The sequence below is a fragment of the Meles meles genome, chromosome 8 (genome assembly GCF_922984935.1).
Source record: "Meles meles chromosome 8, mMelMel3.1 paternal haplotype, whole genome shotgun sequence".
NCBI lineage: Eukaryota > Metazoa > Chordata > Mammalia > Carnivora > Mustelidae > Meles > Meles meles.
In genome coordinates, this window is record NC_060073.1 from 60,959,074 (window position 1) to 60,983,983 (window position 24,910).

The 24,910-nt window shown below is 38.9% G+C and overlaps 1 protein-coding gene across 4 annotated transcripts in view; it reads right to left on the reverse strand.

Annotated features, from left to right (window-relative positions):
• FAM168A (family with sequence similarity 168 member A) overlaps window positions 1-24,910 on the reverse strand; it is a 194,314-nt gene that overhangs the window by 50,945 nt on the left and 118,459 nt on the right. For all 4 annotated transcript variants that reach the window (XM_046015582.1, XM_046015578.1, XM_046015580.1 and 1 more), the window contains exon 2: window positions 17,751-17,838. In XM_046015582.1, coding sequence (XP_045871538.1) covers window positions 17,751-17,820 — 70 coding nt within the window. In that variant the 5' untranslated portion in view covers window positions 17,821-17,838. The remainder of the gene's footprint in view (window positions 1-17,750; window positions 17,839-24,910) is intronic.

Consider the following 24,910-nt stretch of genomic DNA (forward strand, 5'->3'; position numbering starts at 1 on the left):
CAGGAGGAACAAGTGTTACAGACATATAAACAATTATAAGGCAGTAAATAATATAGACTACATGTAGCTCAGTGATTAAGAATACAGAATATCTAAACTTAGACTTGATTCTGGCTTCACTGGTTTCTGGCTCTGTGACAGGGAGATGTTTTTCTATCTTTCCTGACTTGTGTCTACACCTATTAGAACTTTGGAAAATAAGGGTTAACTAAAATAATCATGAAATTGTTCTCAAAATGGGTGTAGAACTCCTGTGGTACTCAGCAATATACTAAATATACTAAACAGTAAATGAACAAATATGATGTACTTTCCTGGTAGGGTACTTACAAAAGAGAGTAAATAATTTAAATAAATTATTATTTAATAAATTAATTAAATTATTATTTAATAAATAATTCATAAATTTATAATAAATAAATTTAAATTATTTATTGGGGGCGCCTGGGTGCCTCTGCCTTCGGCTCGGGTCATGGTCATGGTCCCAGGGTCCTGGGATCGAGCCCCACTCGGGTCTGCTCAGCAGGGAGCCTGCTGCCTCCTCTCTCTCTCTCTCTCTCTCTCTCTCTCTCTCTCGGCCTGCCTCTCTGCCTATTTGTAATCTCTATCTGTCAAATAAATAAATAAAATCTAAAAAAATAAAAAATAAAAAAATAAATTATTTGTTGTACAGAAAACAATTATGACTATATAATGGTGACTTAAAAGGAAATTCATATGCATTGTGAAGATAAGGCACAGGCTTCAAATAAATGTCAACCTTTGAGTTCCTGCTCTGTGCTATCTGTCTCCCACCCCCAGCCCATCCAGGGATGAGTTTGTTCTCCCCTGATGTCAAATACACTTGGGTAGGAAAGTTTCCAAAACATTGTGCATTGCCAATAACAAATAGCAACCATTACTGTTAATAATAGACAGCTGTTATTATTAACCCATCCACAGGAGAAACAAACTTATTCTGTAGTGTTTGGGGCACAAGAAGCTGTCCTCTCTACTCAGGTGTCCCTTTTTTTCCAAGCTCTAGACTTCTTCAGTTGCTCCCCAGAAAACCTTGTGATTCCTTGGGAAGTGCAACTCCAAGAAGCAGGCCAATCCTGCCCCCAAATGCCAGGGAGTTCTCTTCACAACAGGTAAGAAAGATGTTTCAGCACCAGCAAAGTTGCTAATCTCATCAACCTCCAGGCCTCACAGGCCTCAGTCTGCCCAAGCAGTTAACCCCCAGGATAAGAACAGTTAGTGAAATCATGGACCCAGCTCTGCTCCTGACTTTACCTCATTTAAAAAGCTCTTACAGATTATCTCCTTAAGTCTCACAAACAAGTGATAGATAAGGTAGGTGTTATTATTCCTACTTTATAGAGGAGGAAACTGAGGTCCTTCAACGTAAAGTGACTTGTTCAAGTTACCAGTTCAAGGTAGAGCCAGGAGTTAACTCAGGCCTTCTAACTTCTACCAGGGACTCTCCCTACTACATTAAACAACAGAATTCATTCCAATGAGAATCTATATAGCATGGCCAAAAGCTCTTCATGTCCTTTATCAATATCCCACCAATTTTCAACTTGACTCATGGCCACAAAATTGTATTTCTATTGACTGAGAATAATAAATAACTAATAGAAAATTAAATTGCAGGAGCTTAATGAGCAGGACAAGGGCACTGGTAGTGGCTATGGCAATAGATGACCTTTCACAGAAGGATACTTGTGAAAAAGCTTTCATGGTTTCATACTGATCTTGCCCAAGAACGTCAAGAGCTCTGGGGTAAGAAGCCCTAGGCTGATAAAAGGTACAGCCACCATAGGAGACAGTTCTCAGCTCACCTCATTTTCCCTGTTTCTGAACTCTTCATTAACCCCAGGGACTCCAAGACGGAGCACAGAAAATTTTGTTCAAGAAGAGGCAAAAGAAATAGATTAAGGGAATGAGTTAGCCCGTTGTTTTATAATGAAACAGAGCTCACAAAAATTTATAAATCAATGCCCAGAATGTTAGAGCTGGAAGGGGAACTGCTAAACAATAATCTTATCTAAGCCCCTCTTCTGAGCCCCTCAGCCTGAATGGGAAGGGAAGACAAGAGAGATGGGCAGGTCTTATCTAGTATCTTGAGTCATTAGCAGCAAACCTAGAACTTACTTCCTCCTCATGCTTCAAGACCTAGTTCCATGCTTGATTTCTCAGAAGGCTTTCCCGACACCAACCTCTGCCAGAGTTGTGGCCTCTCCCACTTACCCAGCAAGTTTTCGCAGCAATCTATACATCTATTTATTATGTTAGACTCTTGGACAATAGTTGCACATCCCTTTGCCATAGCATTTGTCTCAGTGTACTGTAACTGTCTCCTTGCAAGTCTGTGTCCTTCCTCTTCTTAATCTGTGCTGGTTAAGGTGGGGAGTCCGTGGAGAAGCAATACACACAAAGGACACACAGTCACTTTATATGTGTCTTCACAAAACTGACAATCTTACAATTTGAAGAACAGAGTGTGCAAGAAAATTGGAAGGTCAGAGTTCATCTTGAGTAGTTCATTTAGCTCCCTGCTACGGCAGCAGAACATTTTTGGCCAGATAAAAATCTTATCTCTAAGTCTAGTATATAAAATAGGCATGAGCAGATCTCTACCAGAGGGCAAGAGGACACCCATTTGGCTTATTTTCCCCTTTAACAGCTCCTAAAGCAACCTGCAGAGCAACCTCATTTTTTGAATGTGAAAACTGAGCCCAAATAAAACCATTTTTTTTCTAGGTCTTCCCCTCATTCAGCATGGAATAAAGGTCAGAGCAGGGTCTTTAAAATCCGGCAAAACTAATGAAATCCTTTATGACCTTGGAAAAGCAATTTAACCTCCCTTGTGTCAGTTTTTTCACCTAGGGTGGGCAAGAAGGGACTTGTCCTCCAAATACAGGGTTTACATACATCTTTGTTGATGACTGCTTTTGATGGCTGAGGGGCAGGCTCAGAGGCTGACCGCCATGGTCCAACCTCCACTGGCTGAAGTTTATTCCAGAAGATTTAAAGAAATGAGTAAATAAAATGAGGCAGATATACTGTATGGAATATTATTCAGCCACAAAAAGGAATGAAGTTTTAATACACACTACAACATGGGTGAACCCTGAAAACATTATGCTAAGTGTAATAAGCCAAATAAAAGGACAAATATTACATGATTCCACTTATATGAAATATTTCAAATAGGTAAATTCACATAACTGAGATTAGAGGTTCTAGAGGGAGGGGAATGGGGAATTATTATTTCATAGACACAGAATTTCTGTTTGGGATGATGAAAAAGTTTTGGAAATACTGGGAATGGTTACACAACACTGTAAAGGTACTTATGTCAATAAATTATACACTTAAAAATGGTTGAAATGATAGATTTTAGGTATATTTTGCTGCAGTAAAGTAAAAAAAAATTAAGTCTACTTATATTTCACACTTAAGGTGACACATAAGCTTACATGACCTTGGGCAAGTTACTTAATATAGTTGAACCTGGGGTTCCTGGGTGGCTCAATTGGTTAAGCATTTCCCTTTGGCTTGGGTCATGATCCCAGGACCAAGCTCCACACAGGGCTCCCTTCTCAGTGGGGAGTCTGCTTCTAGCTCTCCTTCTGCCTCTCCCCCTATTCGTGCTCTCTCTCAAATATATAAACAAAATCTTTTGTGTATATATATATATATATATATATATATATATATATATATATGTATATGTATATACATATATATGGTTCAAATATAAATATATATATAAATATATAAGGTTCAAATATAAATATATACACATATGTATATATTTATGGTTCAAACATAAATACATATATTTATATTTGAACCTTATTCCCTCACATGCATAATGATAATAGTTCTTCCTTATATGTTTATTAAGAGAACTGGAGACAATGTCTGTAAAGTGTCTGGCACTCCAGACTGATACTCATTACTGATAGCTATTACTATGATAAGTATCAACAGCAATAGTAACATTATAATTAATATAAACATAATGAAAATATAATGATTAACAACTTAATCAAATGAATATTTAATAAGTAACTAACCACCTGTTCTAGACACAGGAGGTACATGACTGCTGCCCTCAAGGAGCCCGCCGTCTAGAAAGAAATCAAATAAATTAACAACTCTTACAGACAACAGGAAGCCAAGAAGGAGGAGGGGAATAATAAAGCAATACCATCACCAACATTGCTTTCTTTGGGAGAAAAGGTTGATCTTTTCTTTTTCTTTATTTTCTTTCTTTATTTATTTATTTTTATTTGACAGATAGAGATCACAAGCAGGCAAAGAGGCAGGCAGAGAGGGAGGAGGAAGCAGGCTCCCCGCTGAGCAGAGAGCCCGATGTAGGGCTCGATCCCAGGACCCTGAGATCATGACCTGAGTCGAAGGCAGAGGCTTTAACCCACTGAACCACTCAGGCGCCCTTTTCTGCAGAAGCGGGAAATCACTTTGTGATCCATGAAAGACAGTCAGTCATAAACAAACAGCAAATTAGTTTAATGAGCATGATTCTTGCCCAAACAAGATTTAATCCATCTGCTTTTTCTGTTGACCTCACACACAATGTATCAAAGGCAGACACACTGCTTATGAGTTTTCTCCAAAACCCAGAGAGACCTTGCTTGACATCTTGGTAGAGTAGGAAGTGCACTGCATTTGGATTTGGAGTCAAGTAAACATAAGCTCTAGTTGTGGCCTTGGAATTTACTAACAGTATGAACTTGTACATATTTATTAGCCCTTCTGAGTCTTTGTCTGTAAAATGGATGTTTTAATAAAAATTTCTACCACACAGTACCGTTGTTAAGGACTCAATGAAATTACAAATGGTAAAGAGTTTCCTAAGTTGTGGGACACCTGGGTGGCTCAGGGAGTTAAGCATCTGCCTTCGACTCACGTCATAACTCCCACGGTGTTGGTATTGAACCCGGGAACCTGCTTCTCCCTTTCCCTCTACCTGCTGCTCCCCCTGCTTTGCTCTCTCTGTGTCAAATAAATAAATAAAATATTTAAAAATTTTTTTTCTAAGTTGTAAAGTATTCTACCTCTTATTCGTTATTATCAGGGGTCTTGTGGGCCCCCTTTTCTCTCAAGCTTCAGAGAAAATCTGTCATTAGAGAGTCAGTTTTTGTTTTAAAGATTTATTGACTGGGAGGGGGGTAGGAAGAGGGTGGTGGGGTTATGGACATTGGGGAAGGTATGTGCTATGGTGAGTGCTGTGAAGTGTGTAAACCTGGAGATTCACAGACCTGTACCCCTGGGGCTAATAATACATTATATGTTAATTAAAAAATAAAAATTATTTTTAAAAAAGATTTATTTATTTATTTGAGAGAGAGAGAGCATGTGTGAGCGGGGAGAGGGGCAGATGGAGGGGGAGGGAGAGAACCTGCAAGCAGATACCCCTGAACATGGAGGCCAATGTGCAGCTTGATTTCAGGACCCAGAGATCATGAACTGAGCTGAAAAGAAGTCAGTAGCTTAACCAAATGAGCCAGCCAGGCAACCCACTTTTTATTTTTATTTTTTATAAAACCTTTTGCATTTCTCAGATTTGATGTTTCTCTTCCATCATTCCTACCCTTATCAGGCCATTATTACTCTTTCTTGAATTATTTATATTTTCCCCTAACTGGTCTTCCTGCCTTGTCACATACCTTCTCCCCAATGCATTCTTTACACAGCAGCCAAAATAATTTTTCTTACTTGAAAATTAGACCACCTCATTCCAATACTTAAAACCCCTTGATGATACTTCATTGCCTTTGGCTGAAATCCAAACTCCTTAGCTTGCAGAAGAAGGTTTTTACGACCTGACCATTCAGATCCCTCCAGCCCATTTCCTACTCATCTTATGTATCTATATTTTTATTCCAGATGGTGGCTGGCAATATGTTTTTATTTAGAACTATAGTTTCACTAGAGATCATCAGCTCCAATCCTCTTCTCAGGTGAGGAACCTGAGGTCTCGTAACTACCTAAGGAAAACACTTACTACAGTTCACCATAAATTCAATACCTGATTTACTTCTGTGTTTCGAGTACTCAGCCCCTGACATGCCATGAATACTAAGCATTTCTTAGAGAGATAGATGGACTGACAGATACTAAAGTTGGAATCGAACCCAAAACCTTGGAAGCTAAACTAGTTCTCTTTCTATTCACCTTATGCTGCTTTTTTATTTTCCAAGACACTCATGTGTAAAACATCTGGTATAAGGTTATGCTCTTATTAGGTCCTAAAGCATTGTTTTGTTAGTCATCATTATAGGCATACCTCGTTTTATTGCATTTTACAAATAGTGCATTTTTTTAAATAAACTGAAGGTTTGTGGCAAGTCTCAGTATGATTTTGTCAATAGCACTTGCTTGCTTCATGTTTCTTTGTCACATTTTGGTTATTCTCACAATATTTCAAACTTTTTCATTACTATATTTGTTATGCTGATCTGTGATTGCTGATTAATCCTTGCTGAAAGCTCAAATGATGGTTTATATTTTTTTAGAAATAAAATTTTTAAATTAAGATATACACATTTTTTTCTAAAGATTTTATCTTATTTATTTATTTGACAGAGAGAGATCACAAGTAGGCAGAGAGGCAGGCAGAGAGAGAAGGGGAAGCAGGCTCCTGGCCAAGCAGAGGGCCGGATGCAGGGCTAGATCCCAGGACCCTCGGGCCATGACCCAAGTCAAAGGCAGAGGCTTAACCCTCTGAGCCACCTAGGCACCCCTACACATTTTCTTTTTAGACATAATGCTACTGCACACCTAATAGACTACAGTATAGTGTAAACATAACTTTTTCTTTTTTTTTAAAGATTTATCTGTGAGAGAGAGAAAGAGAGAGTGGGGAGCAAGCAGGCAGAGGGGCAGATAGAATCTTGAGCAGACTCCCCATTGAGTGGGCTCCATCTCACACCCTGAGGTCATGGCCTGAGCTGAAATCAAGAGTTGGATGCTTAACTGACTGAGCCCCTCAGGCACCTCCAAACGTAACTTTTATATGCACTGAGAAACAGAAAAATTCGTTTGACTCACTTCATTGCAATATTCACTTTATTGTGGTGATCTGGAATGGAGCCTGCAATATCTCCGAGGTATGCATGTATTTCACCAGTACCTGGGACAGGGACTGGTACAGAATAGACTCTCAGTAAATTTTGAAAAAGGAAGGAAAGGAAGGAAAGAAGGAAAGAAGGAAGGGAGGGAGGGAGGGAGGAAGAAAAAAGCGAGTAGCCGTCTGCCATGGCAAGGAGAGTCTGGGACAGGTGGCCAGTGTGGAAGAAATTGTTCTTGCTTTGTAGGTGAGTGAATTGAGACTCAGGACATTTAATCTGGGCAATCTGTTGTGATTGGTCAACCCCTCTGGATGGATCAGATTGAACAGGGAGATTTTTCAACTTATGAATTATGTAGAGATAGCACGGATCCCCAGAGAAACTTGGTTTATAGAAAATTTTCTTTTTTTTAGAACAATGATAATTGAAGTCTGGCAATTACTTTGAGCTTCTTAGTAAGGAAGAGCTGATCTCAAACCTCCTACATTATCTATGTAGCCAGGCTTGGAGTCTCTCTCTCCCTCTCTCTCAAATAAATAAGTCTTTAAAAAAATAAATTTTAAAAAATAAAAAATAAAAAACAAGTTGGCAAGGATGTAGAACACTTGTGCTCTGCTGGTAGGACTATAAAATGGTGCAGTTGCTGTGGAAAACAGTATTGAGGGTCCTCAGAAAATTAAAAACAGAACTGCCATATGATCTAGCAATTCCATCTCTAGACATATACTCAAAAGAACTGAAAGCAAGGTTTCAAAAAGATATTTGTACAGCCATGTTCATAGTCAGTATATTCATAATAGTTCAAAAGTGAAAGCAACCCAGTGTTCATTGAGAGATGAATTGATTAAGAAACGTGGCCTAAACATACAAGGGAATATTATTCAGCCTAAAAAAGGAAGGAAATGCTGACACATATTACACATAGATCAACCTTGAGGATATTATGGTGAGTGAAATAAAAGGACAAATACTGTATGATTCCAACTGTATGAGGTATACAGAGTGGTCAAATTCATAGAGACACACAGTATATAGAATGGTGGTTGCCAGAGGCTGGGGAAAGGGAGAGAACAAGGAACTGTTATTTCATGGGTGTACAGATTCAGTGTTATAAGATGAAAAGATTTCTATGTATGGATGGTGATGATGCTTGCACAACAATTTGAATGTACTTAATTTGACTGAACTATACCCTTAAAAATGATTAAGATGGCAAACAATTTTATGTTATATATATTTTACCATAATTTTTAAAAAGTGGGACTGGGGTGCCTGGGAGGTTCAGTAGGTTCAGCAGCCAACTCTTGACTTCAGCTCTGGTCATGATCTCAGGATTCTGGGACTGAGCACAGAAGTGCTCAGCGGAGAGTCTGCTTGAGATTCTCTCTCTCCCTCTGCTCCCCCCAGGCTCCAGTCACATATACTCTCTCTCCAGAATAGACAAACAAATTAAAAAAAAGAATAGGACTTAGTATTTAACTTTAGAAGGCAAAAGAAAAAGGAATATCAAGAATGATGCTTATGTTTCTGATTTGAGGGAATAGGTGAAGGATGGTACCAATTACAAATTGATAAAAGGAAAAATGAGTTACAGGGAAAGATAATAGGCTCAGTTTTAGACATGATACATCGGAGCAAAGTATGAGACATTTATGGAGATGTTCAGAAGACAGCTGGATAAACTGGTCTGAGGCTCAAAAGAGAGGTTTGCTGCAGAGCTAGAGTTTATGAATCATCAGCCTACAGATAGTAGCTGGAACTAAGGTGAAAGAGAAACTGGGCTCTTGGGCAACACCAACATTCCCTGAGTAAGTGGGGATAGGAAAACTGGAAAGCAGACAGATTCAGGAACAGCCAGAGAAGAAGAAAGGGGGAAAAAAAATGGAAAAATGAACAAACAGAAAAACTATATTGTAATCAATGAAAAGCAAAGAAAGAGAAAACTTCAGAAGGGATGAAACTGGAGCATCAAATGATATAGGGGTGCCAAATGAGGATGAAGGCTGACAAGGGTCCACTGGATTCAACAACAAGGAGATTACTAGTAACCATATAGAGAACAGTTAATAAGAATTCTTCTTAGAGACGTTTTTTAGTCATGGACGAAAAACTTGATCTGAGAAATCTTTTCTGAGTAGAGATCAGTTTGAGTATCAGAAGGGGGTTTTGTGGAGCAGTTGCAGGAATCGAAATCCATTTCCCAGGCTCATCTAAGATCCTAATCTCTATGGTGTCCAAGGTATAGCCAAGTAGGCTAGAGCAGTAAAAGCTCTTGCTTTGTAATGCAGAAAAACTGAAGTTTCAGCATTGCTATACTGTGTGACCTTGGGAAAACTGACCCCTAGTCCTTTCATCTGGAAAATAGGGACTATCTCCTTAGAATTGTTATAAGAAATAAGGGTGCCTGGGTGGCTCAGTGGGTTAAGCCTCTGCCTTCAGCTCAGGTCATGATCTCAGGATCCTGGGATCGAGTCCCGCATCGGCCTCTCTGCTCAGCAGGGGGCCTGCTTCTCCCCCATCTCTCTCTGCCTACTTGTGATCTCTGTCAAATAAATAAATAAAATCTTAAATAAATAAATAAATAAAATAAATGTAAGGGGAAAACCCCCATAAAAGTTCTTTGCAAAGAACAAACTAATCACTCTTAAAACCTCTATCAGGTGATCTTCACAAAGGAAGGTGAAGGGTACAGGGCTTGGGTCACTGCAGAGACAGATATTCTTTTTTCATCTCACTAATATACCAGATTATTCATTCTATCTGCAGGCTGTCAGCTTAATTATCAAGGTCCCTTGGCTGAAAAATTGTGTCAAATACAAATATGTTTCTTAAATTGTTTCTAAGCAAAAAAAAAAAATACTCTAGAAAAAAAAAACCTGAAAATGACAGTGAAGTCTTTGAACATATCAATTTCCTAATTTTCCAACCTTGATCATCATGTGTTTTTTTTTTTTTAAAGATTTTATTTATTTATTTGACAGAGAGAGATCACAAGTAGGCAGAGAGGCAAGCAGACAGAGTGAGAGGGAAGCAGGCTCCCTGCCGAGCAGAGAGCCCGATGCGGGACTTGATCCCAGGACCCTGAGATCATGACCTGAGCCGAAGGCAGTGGCCTAAACCACTGAGCCACCCAGGCACCCCTCATCATGTGTTTTATTAGGGTATCTGAAGTATTTAAACAGACATTTGCTGCTAGATAAAAGCAGGGCATTCATTTAGGGCCCAGCACCAGAGTGGGGGAGAGCACATGACCTAGTATGGGCCAGAAGAGGATTGAGTAGTAGCCAGGAGAGGATATAGACAAGGAAAATTTTCAAGGATGAAACAAACCTTGGTTGTTACTCTGGTAGAGAGACAATAAATACACAGACCCGAAATAGGGAGACCCAGCTTCAGTATTTCCTGCAAAAACACTTCTCCATCTAAAACGATGGGATACTTTAAGAGGTCCATCTGTTCAGAATTCTTTCTAGTTGGGTTTTGGAAACTTCACTACAAGTCAATGGCTGGCCCTGTTACATTTATGACTCTCAGCTGTCTTGTGAAGAATAAAGTTCTAATGTTTTTCTTTTTTTCTTTTTCAGATGATTACTAAGGCCTGAAAAGTTTAATAATTTATCTGACATCACATAATTTTTAAGTGGCAGAATCTAAATAACAAACTCCATTAATAACTAACTCAGCTGTGAACTGAGCACCAACTATGAGCCCAGCACTGTATCTGAGACATCATAAACATTTTCATGGACCTGTAAACCAATCATCTGTATACATCACTACCCCATTTTAGAGTTGAGGAAACAAAGATTGAGAAAAATTAAGTAACTTGCCCAAAGTCCTACAGCTAATTAGAGGCAGAGCCTAGATTCCACCCCAGAGTTGACGGACTCCAAAACCCGTCTTCTTTTCAGCACCTATTTGAGATTTCTTACCATCAGAACATTTCAAGAAAAGAAAAAAAAGAAAAAGTGTGAAGAATAATTTAGGTCTTGTCTACAATGCAAACTTCTGACAGAGAAATGTTTTGAGGTCTTTCAGAAAAAGAAATGCCCCATTCTGTAGAGCTCCCTGACATAGTAAATCTATGTAAAGGGTATTCAGGTGTTCACTGTACTTTCTATCTTTATTAACCAGCTAAGGTGGCCATAATAAAATACCACAAACTGAGTGGTTTAAACAACAGACATTTATTTTTCACTCTCTGGAGGATGGAAGTATGAGATCAGAACGCCAGCCCAATTGGGTTCTAGTGAGGGTTCTTTTCCTGCCTTGCTAATGGCAGCCCTCTTGCTGTGTCCTAAACATGGCAGAGAGTGAGCTCTGGTGTCTCTTCCTCTTCGTATAAGGGCACTAACCCCATCATGAGGGCCCCATTCTCATGATCTCAACCAAACCTAATTATCTCAGAAAGTCTCCCTCTTCAAATACCATCACATGGGGAATTAGAGCCTTAACATATGAATCTGGGGGGACACAAACATTGAGGTGATTACACTATCTATGCTTTAAGTGTTTTCAAGTATGTGAACATATTCTCTAAATTCTCCTTTCCAGGATGCATAAGGAGCTAATTATAACCACTTCATAGGACTGTTGCAAGTATAAAAATATTATCTGTAAAACACTGAGCTCAGTTGGCACACAGTAAGCACTCAGTAAAGGAACTTTAAAAAGGAGGAGAGACAATACTGTCAACTGGCTTTAAGATAGCTGTTCGCTGGAATACACGCTATTGCTGTGATACTGTGGACTTATAATAGGAAAGATACATTTGGTCTTCGTCTTCATTCCTGGAACAGAGTTCCAAAAACCGCTGGAATTTTCTAAGTGATAAGAGCCATAAAGATACCTTGATATTCATAACAAACTCCTTTCAACCACACCTGACTTTATGTTAATGAGATGACTTCTGGAAAGCAATGGGCGCTGGTTGCCAGGGGACCCAAGAATGTGATTGGAAAGTTGGAACTTTCCAGTCCTATCCAATCCCTGACCTGTGGGGAGAGGGGCTGCAGGTTTAATCAATTGCCAATGGCGAGTGGTTTGATCAATCGTGCCTACATAATGAAGTCTCCAAAAAGGACAAGGTTTGGAGAGCTTCCAGGTTGGTAGACACATGGAGGTGTTAGGAGAATGGCACCCTTCCGAGCAGGCACGGAAGCTTCATGCCCATTTCTATATTCCTTGCCCTATGCTTGTCTTCCATCTACCCATTCCTGAATAACATCCTTTTATAATAAGCTAGTAATCTAGTGAGTAAACTGGTTTCCTGTGTCCTATGAGCCGTTCTAGAATATTATTTGAACCCAAGGCAGTGGTTGTGGGAACCTCTGACTTACAGGCTCTCAGTCAGAAGCACAGGCAACACCATGGACTTGTAATTAGCATCAGAAGTGAGGACAATTGTGGGAATGAGCCTTCAACCTGTGGAATCTCATGCTATTGCCAGGGAGATATCTCAGAATTGAGTTGAATTACAGGACAACCAGCTGGTATTGGAGAATTGCGTGGTGTGAGGAAAAGCCCCACACGTTAGAACTGGTGTTGGAATCATTAACTGTGAAGTTACATTTTATTTCCCTCTCAGATTTCACATAGAATTTCAAATCAGGAGTTTTCCCAACATCTCTGTTCCCTGTGGCCACTACCCCATTACCTCTGAAGCGGATGATACCACAATGCACTTGAACTTCCATTTTTCCTTCTACTGCACTACACTAGCCTACCCCAAACAGCTGGCCAGGAGCAGCCTTCTAGCCCCTCAAAGATGAGGATCCCTAGTCCTAAAATCTCTGAGACTGTAAAACAACCCTCTCAACTAGCTTATCACTGGAAAGAGTGAAAAGAGTACATATTTTAAGACAGATCAGTTTACTATAAGGAAGCATGTACACTTTGAAATCACAAAGACCTCTTTCCCTCATCTTTTGGGAGCAATATACACTGGGCAAATCTTACAACCTGAATTAAACTACCAATTTCTTTAACAGTAAAAGACGAGTACCATGAGGTTTATATTAAGATTGTAATTCATACATAAAAAGTACTTAGCATGTGTTTGCCAAATAATACTCTTTAACATAACCTTTACTATCGAGCAGAAAGCCCAATAAGGGGCTCAAACCCATGACACTGGGATCATAACCTGAGCCAAAGGCAGACACTTAACTGACTGAGCCACCCAGGTGCCCCACAGAGTTGAGATTTTTAAGAAAGAAAAAGAAATCCCAGGGGTGAAAAATTGAAGAGAAAATTAAAAGTCAGGAACTCTCACAGCCAATGTTGAACTGCTATGGGAAGGTTTTTAGTCTGAGCAATTAAAGGGCTTGATTTTTATAGCCACTGGGGGTGGGAGATGAGGCTTTAGGCCCCGGAGAGGCCATGAGTTGGAACTCAAATTCTCCTCCATAAAGCTTGGACTTTAGAGGAGTTATATTGCCATTAAAAAAAAAAAAAAAAGACTCAAAAGTACAGAGAGACAACAGGAAGCTTAGATTAAAAAAGAAAGTTTCCCTAAGAATTTGGAGCTTTGGCTTGTGTGAAGTCAATTTATTGTACTTGTGTGGAGTTAATTTTCCTATGTGGTCCTAGAATCTGTAGCAGAGAAATTAAAATATATTTTCAGACTTAGTAGAAACAAGTCTTCCCTCTTTCCCTTGGGAAGAATACTAATTATCTCATTTAATTCTCACAACTATCCTACGGAATAAGTAGTATTATCCCAGTTTATAACAGCCATTTAAATTTAGGGAGGTTAAGCAGCTTGCCCAAAGTCACCTAGCTATTATCTAACAGAGCTGGGATTTGAATCTGGTTGTTATTCATTCAATCAAAATACACTTACCAAGTTCTACCATGTGCCAAGGAGAAACAAGGTCCATATCCTTTCCAATATATCACATTGCCTAATCTTTTTTTGAGCAAATCAATAGATAAATGCAATTGTTCTCTTCTTTCTCAATTTTAGCAATTAAGTGAGAATGAAGGCAGCCAAGATCACAGGAAACCCACAGGATTCCCCTGGGCTCTGTCTGCCAGAGTAGCTCAGTCCTCTCTGCCAAAGGGGCTTAGGTTGCTGAGACATTAAAACAGGGAAGAAAAAGAGCAACTACTGCTCAATGGGTCCTATTTACTGGAATTAATTTTATTAGAATAAACATACAACAATTTTAGTTTACAGTAAATATTTTCAAACAGAAATTTCAAAATATTTACTATTAAGGTTACATAGGATAATAAGGCTATTGTGATAAACACAAACATATGAAATCGAAAGTTAGTGATGACAGCTACAGTTCTACCAGGCTCAACCTGCAACATATTTCTGAATGTTATTTAGGTTGCCTCGCATTGGGAAAATCCCAATTTACAAATATAAGCTGCAACTACTGGTGTTTTATTTAAATTAACATGCATTCTTAGAAGCTTAAGTTAATACATTGTTCACCTTATGTGTATAAAAATAGTTCTAAGTATTTTCTTAATATTTATAAAAATAGTTCTTTATAAAAATAGTGCTAAATATTTTTTAAAAATCAAATCACATACTTGAGGAATATTTGAGCCCCAAGGAATACTGTATTTTTTTTTTTTAATTTATTTGGCAGAGAGATCAGAAGTAGACAGAGAGGCAGGCAGGGAGGGAGAGGAGGAAGCAGGCTCCCCACTGAGCAGAGAGCCCGATGCAAGGCTCAATCCCAGGACCCTGAGATCATGACCTGAGCCGAAGGCAGAGGCTTAACCCACTGAGCCACCCAGGTGCCCCAGGAATACTGTATTTTTGAAGGTGCATGATATGCTAAGAACCATGCTAGACAATCTAAATACATTTTCTCATTTACTTCTATTACCAATTTTACCCATATTTATTTATTTGTAAATAACACTTTAAAGCATTTACTTTGTGCCAGATATTACATGCTCGTACCTTACACTATCTCATTTAATCCTGATAGCACCCCTAAATCAAAACAGTATGACTCTGACACAAAAGGACACACATAGATCAATGGAACAGAAGAGTCCAGAAATATACCCACATTTATATATTTATATGGTTAATTAAACTATGACAAAGGAGACAAGAATATACAATGGGGAAAAGACAGTCTCTTTAATAAATGGCACTGGGAAAACTGGACAGTTTTTTACAAAAGAATAAACCTGGACCACCTTCTTACACCATACACAAAATAAACTCAAATGGATTAAAGTCCTAAGTGTGAGACAAACCATAAAACTCTTAAAAGAAAACACAGATAGTAATCTCTTTGACAATAGCCATTGCAGGGTCTCCTAAGATATGTCTCCTAAAGCAAGGGAAACAAAAGCAAAAATAAACCATTGGGACTACATCAAAATAAAAAGTTTTTGCACAGTGAAGGAAACCATCAACAAAAGGAAAGGCAATCTACCGAATGGGAAAAGATATCTGCAAACGATACATCCAACAAGGGATTAATATCCAAAATATATAAAGAACTTAGACAACACCAAAAATCCAAATAATTCAATTAAAAATGGGCAGGGGATCTGTCTAAAATATATACAGAACTTACACAACACCCAAAAAATCAAATAATCCAATTAAAAATAGGCAGAAGATCTGAATAGACATTTCTCCAAAGACAGAAAAATAGCAAACACACACGGAAAGATGCTCAACATCACTCATCATCAGGGAAATACAAATCAAAACCATAATGAGATATCACTTCCTGCTAAAGTAAGAAAAACAAGAAACAACAAGTGTGGGTAAGGATGTAGAGAAAAAGGATCGATCCCTTGTGCACTGTTGATGAGAATGTAAATTGGAAGACACTTTGGAAAACAGTATGGAGGTTCCTCAAAAAATTAAAAACAAAAATACCATATGATCCAGTAATTCCACTACTGTGTGTTTACCCAAAGAAAATGAAAACACTAATTTGACAAGATATATGCATCGCTATGTTTGTTGCAGCATTTTTTGCAACAGCCAAATTATAGAAGCAACCCAAATGTCCACTAGCAGATGAATGGATAAAAAAGATGGGTGTGTGTGAGTGTATAAATGGAATATTACTTGTCATAAAAAGGAGTAAGGCTGGGGTGCCTGGGTGGCTCAGTCATTAAGCATCTGCCTTCGACTCAGGTCATGATCCCAGGGTCCTGGGATCAAACCCTGCATTGGGCTCCCTGCTCGGTGGGAAGCCTGCTTCTCCCTCTCCCACTCCCCCTCTTTGTGTTCTCTCTCTCGCTGTGTCTCTCTCTGTCACATAAATAAATAAACTCTTTAAAAAAAAAAGTGGGGTGCTTGTGTGCCTCAGTGGATTAAGCCTCTGCCTTCAGCTCAGGTCATGATCTCAGGGTCCTGGGATCAAGGCCCATGTCGGGCTCTCTGCTCAGCAGGGAGCCTGCTTCCCCCTCTCCCTCTGCCTGCCTCTCTGCCTACTTGCGATCTCTCTCTGTCAAATAAATAAAAAAATAAAATCTTAAAAAAAAAGGAATAAAATCTTATCATTTACGACAACACGGATGGACCCAGAGAATATTACACTAAATGAAATAAGTCAGACAGAGGTGGATAAATAGTGCATGCTTTCACTTTATACGGAATCTAAAAAAATAAAAGAAATGAATAAACAAAAAGCAGAAACATACCTGTACATACAGAGAACCAACTGATGATTGCCAGAGGGGAGTTTTGTGGGGGATGCAAAATAGGACAGGAGGAGTGGGAGATACAGGCTTCCAGATATAAAATGAATAAAAGGGACAGCAGAGGGATAGTTAGTGATATTATAATAGTGTTATATGATAACAGATGGTGGATACACTTGTGATAAGCCTAGCACAACATATAGACTTGTTAATCAGTATGTTTTACACCTGAAACTAAAGTAATATTGTATGTCAACTAGACTTCAATTTTTAAAAAACTCAGAATGAGAAAGAATGAAAGAAAGAAAGAGAGGGAGGGAGGAAGGAAGGATGGGAGGATGGAGGGATGGAAGGAGGAAGGAAGGGAGGAAGGGAGGGAAGATAATACTATTGGCCTCATTTTATAATGGGAGCACCAAGGCTCTGGAAGGTTAAAAAATTTTGCCTAAGACCAAGTAAGGGAGAGAATGCTTCCTGGAAGGATGCTGTCTAAGCTCAGAGCTGAGTTCTTAAAGAATAAGGTGAAGCTGAAGGGGAAAACAGCACTCCAGACAGAGGGACAACGTACACAAAGAAAAGTAGGAAAGAGCTTGGTATATAGTTTAGGAAAAGGATCAGTCTTCAGAATCAGCAGACCTGGGTTCAAAAATATCTATTTTTGGTTTTGTTTCATGGTCTCTTACTATGACTATGGTTTTCTCAACTGTGAAGTGGTGATAAGAAGCTGTACCATGAAGGACTGCTTTAAGATTAAAATTAAACATACGTGAAAGTAATCACAGGGCCAGGCCTATGGTAGGTACTCAATACATAAATGTTACCTCCCTTCCTTTCCCCTAGTTGACAGTTCAATAATGCTTAGTTATAAGAACTGGACTCCAGACATATCTCTTCTATAAGTTGCCAAGCTTTATTAGAGCTTTTGGAAGCTCTGGTAAAATACACCAAAAGTCATTCAGCAAGTTACCTGTAATGTCCTTAACCACCATTTTTCCAAACGAGAACAATTCTCATACCACTCACCTGTGTAGGCCATGTTCTTAGGGTTGCCGTAAGGAGCCCCAGGCTGCACGGGGCTATACACTGGGTTCATTGCGGAAGACTGAGGAACCTTTAGAGAAACAAAGAAAACAGCACTGATTACTGACTGCTTATTTTCCCGGACATCAGCTTCCCCTCTATAATCTTCAGTTTATACTCACAGAGAACAACATGGTACAGCAGAAAGAGGACTAAACAAAAAAGCCGTTTGTTTGTACTTGGCCCTATGCTCATTATACAGATGAACATACTGAGAAGCAGAGAGGAGCTACAACTTGCCTAATGCCAACGCAGGCCTTTTGCCTTTCAGTTCAGAATCAGACCCACTACCCCACAGATGACTCTGCTACTAGTATACTGTGTGGCATTGGCGAAGTCACTTCACCTCACTGAAGTCCAATGTCCTGTTGTAAAACCAATGAGTTTAGACTCTGAGGTACTTTCTAATTCTAAGGATGCTAGTCCAGGAGCTAGGAAAAGATGCACTTCTACTGCTTACCAGGGGAGCCCAAGAGCCAAACAACGAGCATACACGCTATTAGGAAGAGAAGCAAGTGTCTTACCAATCCTTTGCACCTGCAGCAGACAAGATACCAGTTACCAGCAGATTTGGAAAAAACAGAAGTTTATTGTCACTGATCTTTTTAATGCAAATAAGGAAACAGAGCCAAGATCTCTTTCAAAATTTATCCAACGGAAAGAAATAAACTTGGATATTTGTGTGCAATAAGTATCACCTGCACAAGTGCTCTGTTAATTACCTTAATGAAGCACATTCTCCATTCTGATTAATGGAAAAATCTGTCATTAAACTCTATTAGCCAGCCAATTTGTCCCATCGTGTTTAGGGAACCATCTCTCACATATAGGACAACACATTTAAAAAACTTGTCTCTACAAATACATTATTTACACTTCATAAAAATCAAACAATTCCCTCCTAACTAGGCTCACATGATGGATGGGCAATTTTTTAGGTCATTAACTTCTCTTGTAGCACCTCAGGATAGGAAACAAGTCAAATGTCAAGATAGGCAGTGAACAGCTGGCTTGATGACAATTGCTCTGCAATTAATTAAGTCTCACCAGGATTCTGGAAGGAAAGGTAGAGTAAAAATAGGTTCCCAAGGAGATGAAGGTAGGCCGGTCAAACAGGCAAAAAGGGAAATATCGCCAGTCTATTTCAAAGGCTAGAACTTCCTGAAATGTACCCAATGGGCAGCCTGGGCAAATCACCCCAAGGCAACCAACTACCACCAGTTGACAAACTGAAACCAGAAAAAGCTGAGGATGAAAGTTACAGGAGATAATTTATTTTATTACATCTTAAGGAGAAAATACCCTGGCAAGCACAGTTATCCAAGAATACAGTCAAGTAACACACTCTCTCTAAATATAAGCACTCTCCAAAAGGTACTGGGAGAATTAAGAGAGATGTCAGAATGTCAAAAATACACTGCACGCTGTTGGATGGCATGCAGGGGTAAATGATGACCTGGTAACGTGACAACAACAACAACAACACAGAAGACTACTTGTATGCTTTCCATGGCTGGGATCTTTCTTCTGCCCTGCTAGTTTTCTGCTAAATAAGCTGGGGTAAGCAAGGCTATTGAAGTGCTAAGCAGTACAACTAGCTCTATAAACATCTGGTCACTCTCCTACTGAGAAGGTACCTTGTGTTGCTGATTGGGCAAGGTATGAAATTGCTTTTCATAACCAAAGAAATGCATCAGCTTTGGAAATGGTCTCCTGCTGCTCCAAAATGAGGGCCAAAGCCTCAAAAGGAGATCATGCCTGGGCAGCACTCCACAACAGCATGATTCCAAGCCCAACTCATGACTGACAGAAGTGAGATCTGCCAGGGGTTCAAAACTTAGATTAACAATGTGACAGCCGCGTCTGGGAAGCTGAAGCTGCTCACGGGAAGAAAGGGTTCCTGGCTTTCAAGGGAAGGTCAACCTTTCAGAAGAGAATCCACATACTGTTAATAGTTTCAGGGACAGGCTAAAAATGAGTAGGAAGATCACAAACTCTATGATCAGGCAGATTTAGGTTCAAATCCTGGAACTGCCAAGGATCAAATGTGGGACTACAGGCAAGTCCACTGACCTTTCTGAGCTTCAGCTTCCTCTAGCTTCAAAATGGAAAAGAATATTACAGTAGAGTAGTTGTAAGATTTGTTTTTTTTTAAAGACAGATTTATTGAAGTATAATTTACATATAGTGAAACTTATCCCTTTCAGATATACAATTCTGTGAGCTCTGAAAAATGTACAGTCATATAAGAACTCCCCTATGAGTAAGATATAAAGCATTTTCACTACCCCTCAAAATTCTCTCATCTTTGTAGTCAATACCCTCCCACTGATTCCCAGCCTGTGACAACCACTGATCTGTTTTCTGTTGTTCTATATATACACACATATATCAACTTTCACATTACAGATGAAAAAAATGAGGCTGAGAAAAGGCAAATGAACAGTCCAAGGTCACAAAGCAAGTAAAGGCAGGGTCAAGACTAGCATCCCAAATGTATCAAAGACCTAAATGAAAGAGCTGAAAATATAGAACTCATACAGGAAAGGAGAATACAGGCATAGACCTTTGTAACCTTGGATTTGGCAATGGCTTCTTAAATATGATACCAATAGCACAAACAATCAAAGGAAAAAAAAATAGATACATTGGATTCATCAAAACTAAAAACTCTGCTTTTAAGGACACTGTTAAGAAAGTGAAAGACAGCCCACAGAATGAAAGAAATTTGTAAATCTTTAACAGCTGACCCTGTAACAATGCAGGGGTTCTGCCCTGAACTCCTCTGCAGTCCAAAATTTCATTTAACTTTTGACTCCCCAAAAACTTAACTACCAAGAATCTTCTGTTGACTGGAAGCCTCACCGATAACAAACATTCAATTAACACATATTTTATATATGTATTATATATTGTATTCTTATGACAAAGGAAGCTAGAAAAAGAAAATGTTATTAATAAAATCATAAGGAAAAGAAAATACATTTACAGTATTGTACTGTAAAAAATCTGTGTGTAAGTGGACCCACACAGTTCAAACCTGCGCTGTTCACGGGTCAAATGTATAGGATAGGGGATTCGTATTTAAAATACATAAAGAATTCTTATCTTAACTCAATAATAAAAAGGCCACTAAGCCAATTAAAAAATGGGCAAAGGATCTGAACACACATTTCTTTGAAAAAGTGATATAAGTGGCCAATAAGCATATGAAAAGATGCAAATCAAAACCAAATCAGATACCTCACATACACTAGATGGCTACAATCAAAAAGATAACAAATAGTGTTGGCAAGGATGTGGAGAATGAAACCTCATATAATGCTGGTGGGAATGGAAAATGATAGAACCACTTTAGAAAAAAGTCTGACAGTTCCTCAAATTGTTAAACATAGAGTTACCATAACATCCAACAATTCCACTCCTAGGCATATACTACAGAGAAATGAAAATGTTATGTCCACACAAATGTTTATAGCAGCATTATTCATAATAGTCAAAAGAGGGAAACAAATGTTCAACTGGTGAATGGATAAAAGGAATATGGTACATTGATACAACAAAATATTTGGCAATAAAAAGAAAGGTGTTGATATATGATATACAACATGAATGAACCTTGAAAACATTATATTAAGTGAAAGAAGTCAGTCACAAAAGGCCACATATTATGTAATTCCATTTATATGAAATTTCCAGAATAGGCAAACCTACAGAGATAAAAGATCAATTAGCAGTTGCCTAGATTAGTTCATGACACATAAAACCTAGTAAATTCCAAATTCACATCTTTCTCACATAATTATTATAACACTCGACCACACATCCATACCCACACACACCCTAGTTCCTAAACATTTCTCCAAATCCACTATACTCAAAACTAAACTCGCCATCTTTTCCCAGGCCCATTCTTCCATCCTGTATTGCCTGTCTCAGAGTTACTGACAATCCATCCACCTAGCACCTAAGAGAAAAACCTGGACATAATCCTAAATTCCTCCCACTCTTTCACACCTGATCAATCAGCAACTCCCTTTCTCATTGCTATTGTCTCTGTTTTAAGTTTTTAAATCTCTTGTCTAACTACTACAACAGTCCCAAGAGGTCTCTTTCCAAAATTTCATCCAGTCTACCTTATCCTTGATATTCTTTATTAAAACACAGGTTGTATGGGTTACCCTCTTCAAAGGCTTTGGGAATAAAATCCAAACTCCTTCACATGGTATACAATATTCTCTATGCTCTCTCTGGAAATACAATATTCTCTATGCTCGGGAATCTATGTTCCCAAGGAGATTCTGAAGCCCAAAGAGTCTGAAGACACTGCCTATGACTCTCTTTCCCAAATGCGATTTGTCCCACATAAGTCTGATAGAAGAACAGCAGTGAACAAGAACAATATTCCTACCTGCATTTGAGTTGGAGGTGAAGAAGACAAAATTTTCTAAAAAGTAAAATATATTGTATATCAGATATTGGTAAATGCAATAGAGAAATCCACTGAGGGTAGTGGACAGAGTGTGCTAAGGGGAGAAAGTGCAATTTTTAAAATAGAGAAAATGTCATTGAGTGACATCTAAGCAATGAATAAGTTGAAGAAGCAAACCATACAACTGAGAGGAAACTGTCCAAGTAGAGGAAACAGCAAATGCAAATGCCCTGAAGTGGAGCCATGTGTGAGAAACAGCATGGAGCCCAGTTTAGCTGGAAAGCAGTAAAACAAAGAGAAAAGAGCAGACAGTGAGACCAGAAAGGTAATGAGGGTCTAGTCATGCCAAGCTTTGCAGGCCAGTATAAGGACTTTGTTTTTTTATCGGAAATAAGATAAGAAGCCACTAGAGTATTTTGAGCAAAAACGGGACATGATTTGACTTATTTTAAGATTACTTTGACTGTTCAGCTGAGATCAGATGGCAGGAAGGCAAGAGTTCAAGAAGAAGGGAGATCAGTTAGGATGCTGTTTGAAATAATCCAGATGAAAGATAATGGTGGCTTCAAACAGGGTAGTAGTGGTGATAGTGGTGGTGGGAAGGAGTCCTATTTTGGATATATTCTGAAGATTTAGGCTGACAAAAATTACTAATGGATTGAATATGGAGTATGAGAAGAAGGACGTTAAAAATTACTCCAAAGCTAACTTGAGAAACTAGAATAATAAAAATGCTACTTACTGGGATAAGAACTATGAAAGGAGCATGTCTGGAGTAAAAAACAGAAATTTGAATTTGGACTTAAATTTGAGACACCTAAGAATTCTCTTTACAATGGTTGACACACACTGAGCATTCTGTAGGGGTTAACCATTACCACTATTATAAATATTACCTCTATTACAGCTACTATTTATTGAACATCCACCATGTGACAGGTACTATGGTAGGGACCTACCTTATCAAATCCCTATAAGTCTCAAAAGGTCACAGTGAGCTTGCAAAACAGGTATTATTTTCACTGGATTTATAGTTAAATAAACTTAAGTCCAGAGAAATAAAGTGAACTATCCAAAGTCTCATTACTAAGAACTGAAAAAGTCAGTTTCATAGCCAGGTCTGTCTAACCCCAATGTCTAAGCTATTTCCACCGAGATAGTTGAATTTTCCCAATCTCCCAAACTCAGCACTAGATTCTCCTCTGGAATGGCAGGCTCTGAACCCTTCCCTTTAACTCAGAGTCCCTTGTGCTATGCTTGGACTCTGATAGATCCCACCATGGAGACAGTTCATATCTATCAGCTGGGTCCCTGCTGGACACACGTGGTCAGTGCTAAGAGAATAAAAGTACTGTCTGCCTGACTTCTACAATCTCAGCTGCCATATACTACCCATCCAATGTAATTTCGCTTCTGAAATAAGGTAAGTGCCCTCTGTGCACAACCTGCCTAGCTATCTCTCCTGAGCCAAGTATGGAGTTGCTTCCTGGGGCTGAACCACAGCAAGTCTACAATTATTGTGCCAGCAGCCACCCAAAGTCCTTGTAAAACTCTACAATGGCTTATATGACCTGACCTCACATGCCCACATCTCTGATCGCAACTCCTACCACTATCCCTTAGCTTTCTCCACTTGAATCACAATGACCTCCTTGTTTCCTGAACATACCATGCAAGCTTCCATCTCAGGATCTTTGCACTTGCTCTTCTCTACACTCAGAATACCCTTCCCTCAGATATTCAAATGGCATACTCCCTCACTTCATTCAAGTCTCTGCTCAAATGTCACCTTATCTGAAATGACTTCCTTATTAACTTAACCACCCTACCTAAAACAGTTCTGTTATTCCATGTCCCCTCATCCTGCTTTACCTTTCCTACTGACACCTAACACTACCTGATATATTTTCTTGCTTATTTATTTATTTATTCTCTCCCCCATTAGTGTAAGTTCCACGAGAACAAGGATTCCCTTTGTCTTGTATCCACAGTACCCAGAACATTCCTTCACACATAATGGACACTGAATACATAGTAGCTGAATGCATGATGAACCATCCTTCATGCTTCTCCAAAAAAACAACTTCGAAAAAAGCTTCAAAGTGTTTGGCACTTCTTGGCATATCCCAGTGAACTACCTGGCTCCACATCTCTCCAGTATTTAAATCCGATGTCCACAGAAGCCTCCATTGATAGCTCACCTCTCTAACTGCAGAACCAGAAGTGGTAAGCCAGGCAGTGGAACAACATGTGAAAGAGAAAACAGACAGAGGTCCTAAAAACTCTCCTCCTGGTGGAACTAGCTTTCATTCCCAGACTGTTCTGTAAGTGGCCTGCTGCTGCCCACCAAAAACATGTGAACTATTTCTTTCAAACCAACAGCAAAACCCATGAGCATAAAATGACCAGGAAAAAAAAAAAGCCCATGTATTCAGGATGAATACTTGGAAATAGTATACGCACAACAGGTTGCAGTGTTAGGAATTAGTGTTGTGGCTTGCTAACTACTTTAAAATTTTCAAAGAATCTTACAAAGCGTTTATACCTTACAAAATTTTTAACCACTATTTCACTTGATCCTTTGAGGTAAGCAATGCAAGGATTATTAATTTCATTTGACAAATAAAGAAATGAAAGCTCAAAGGTTTAATTCACATTGGATGGATACTGT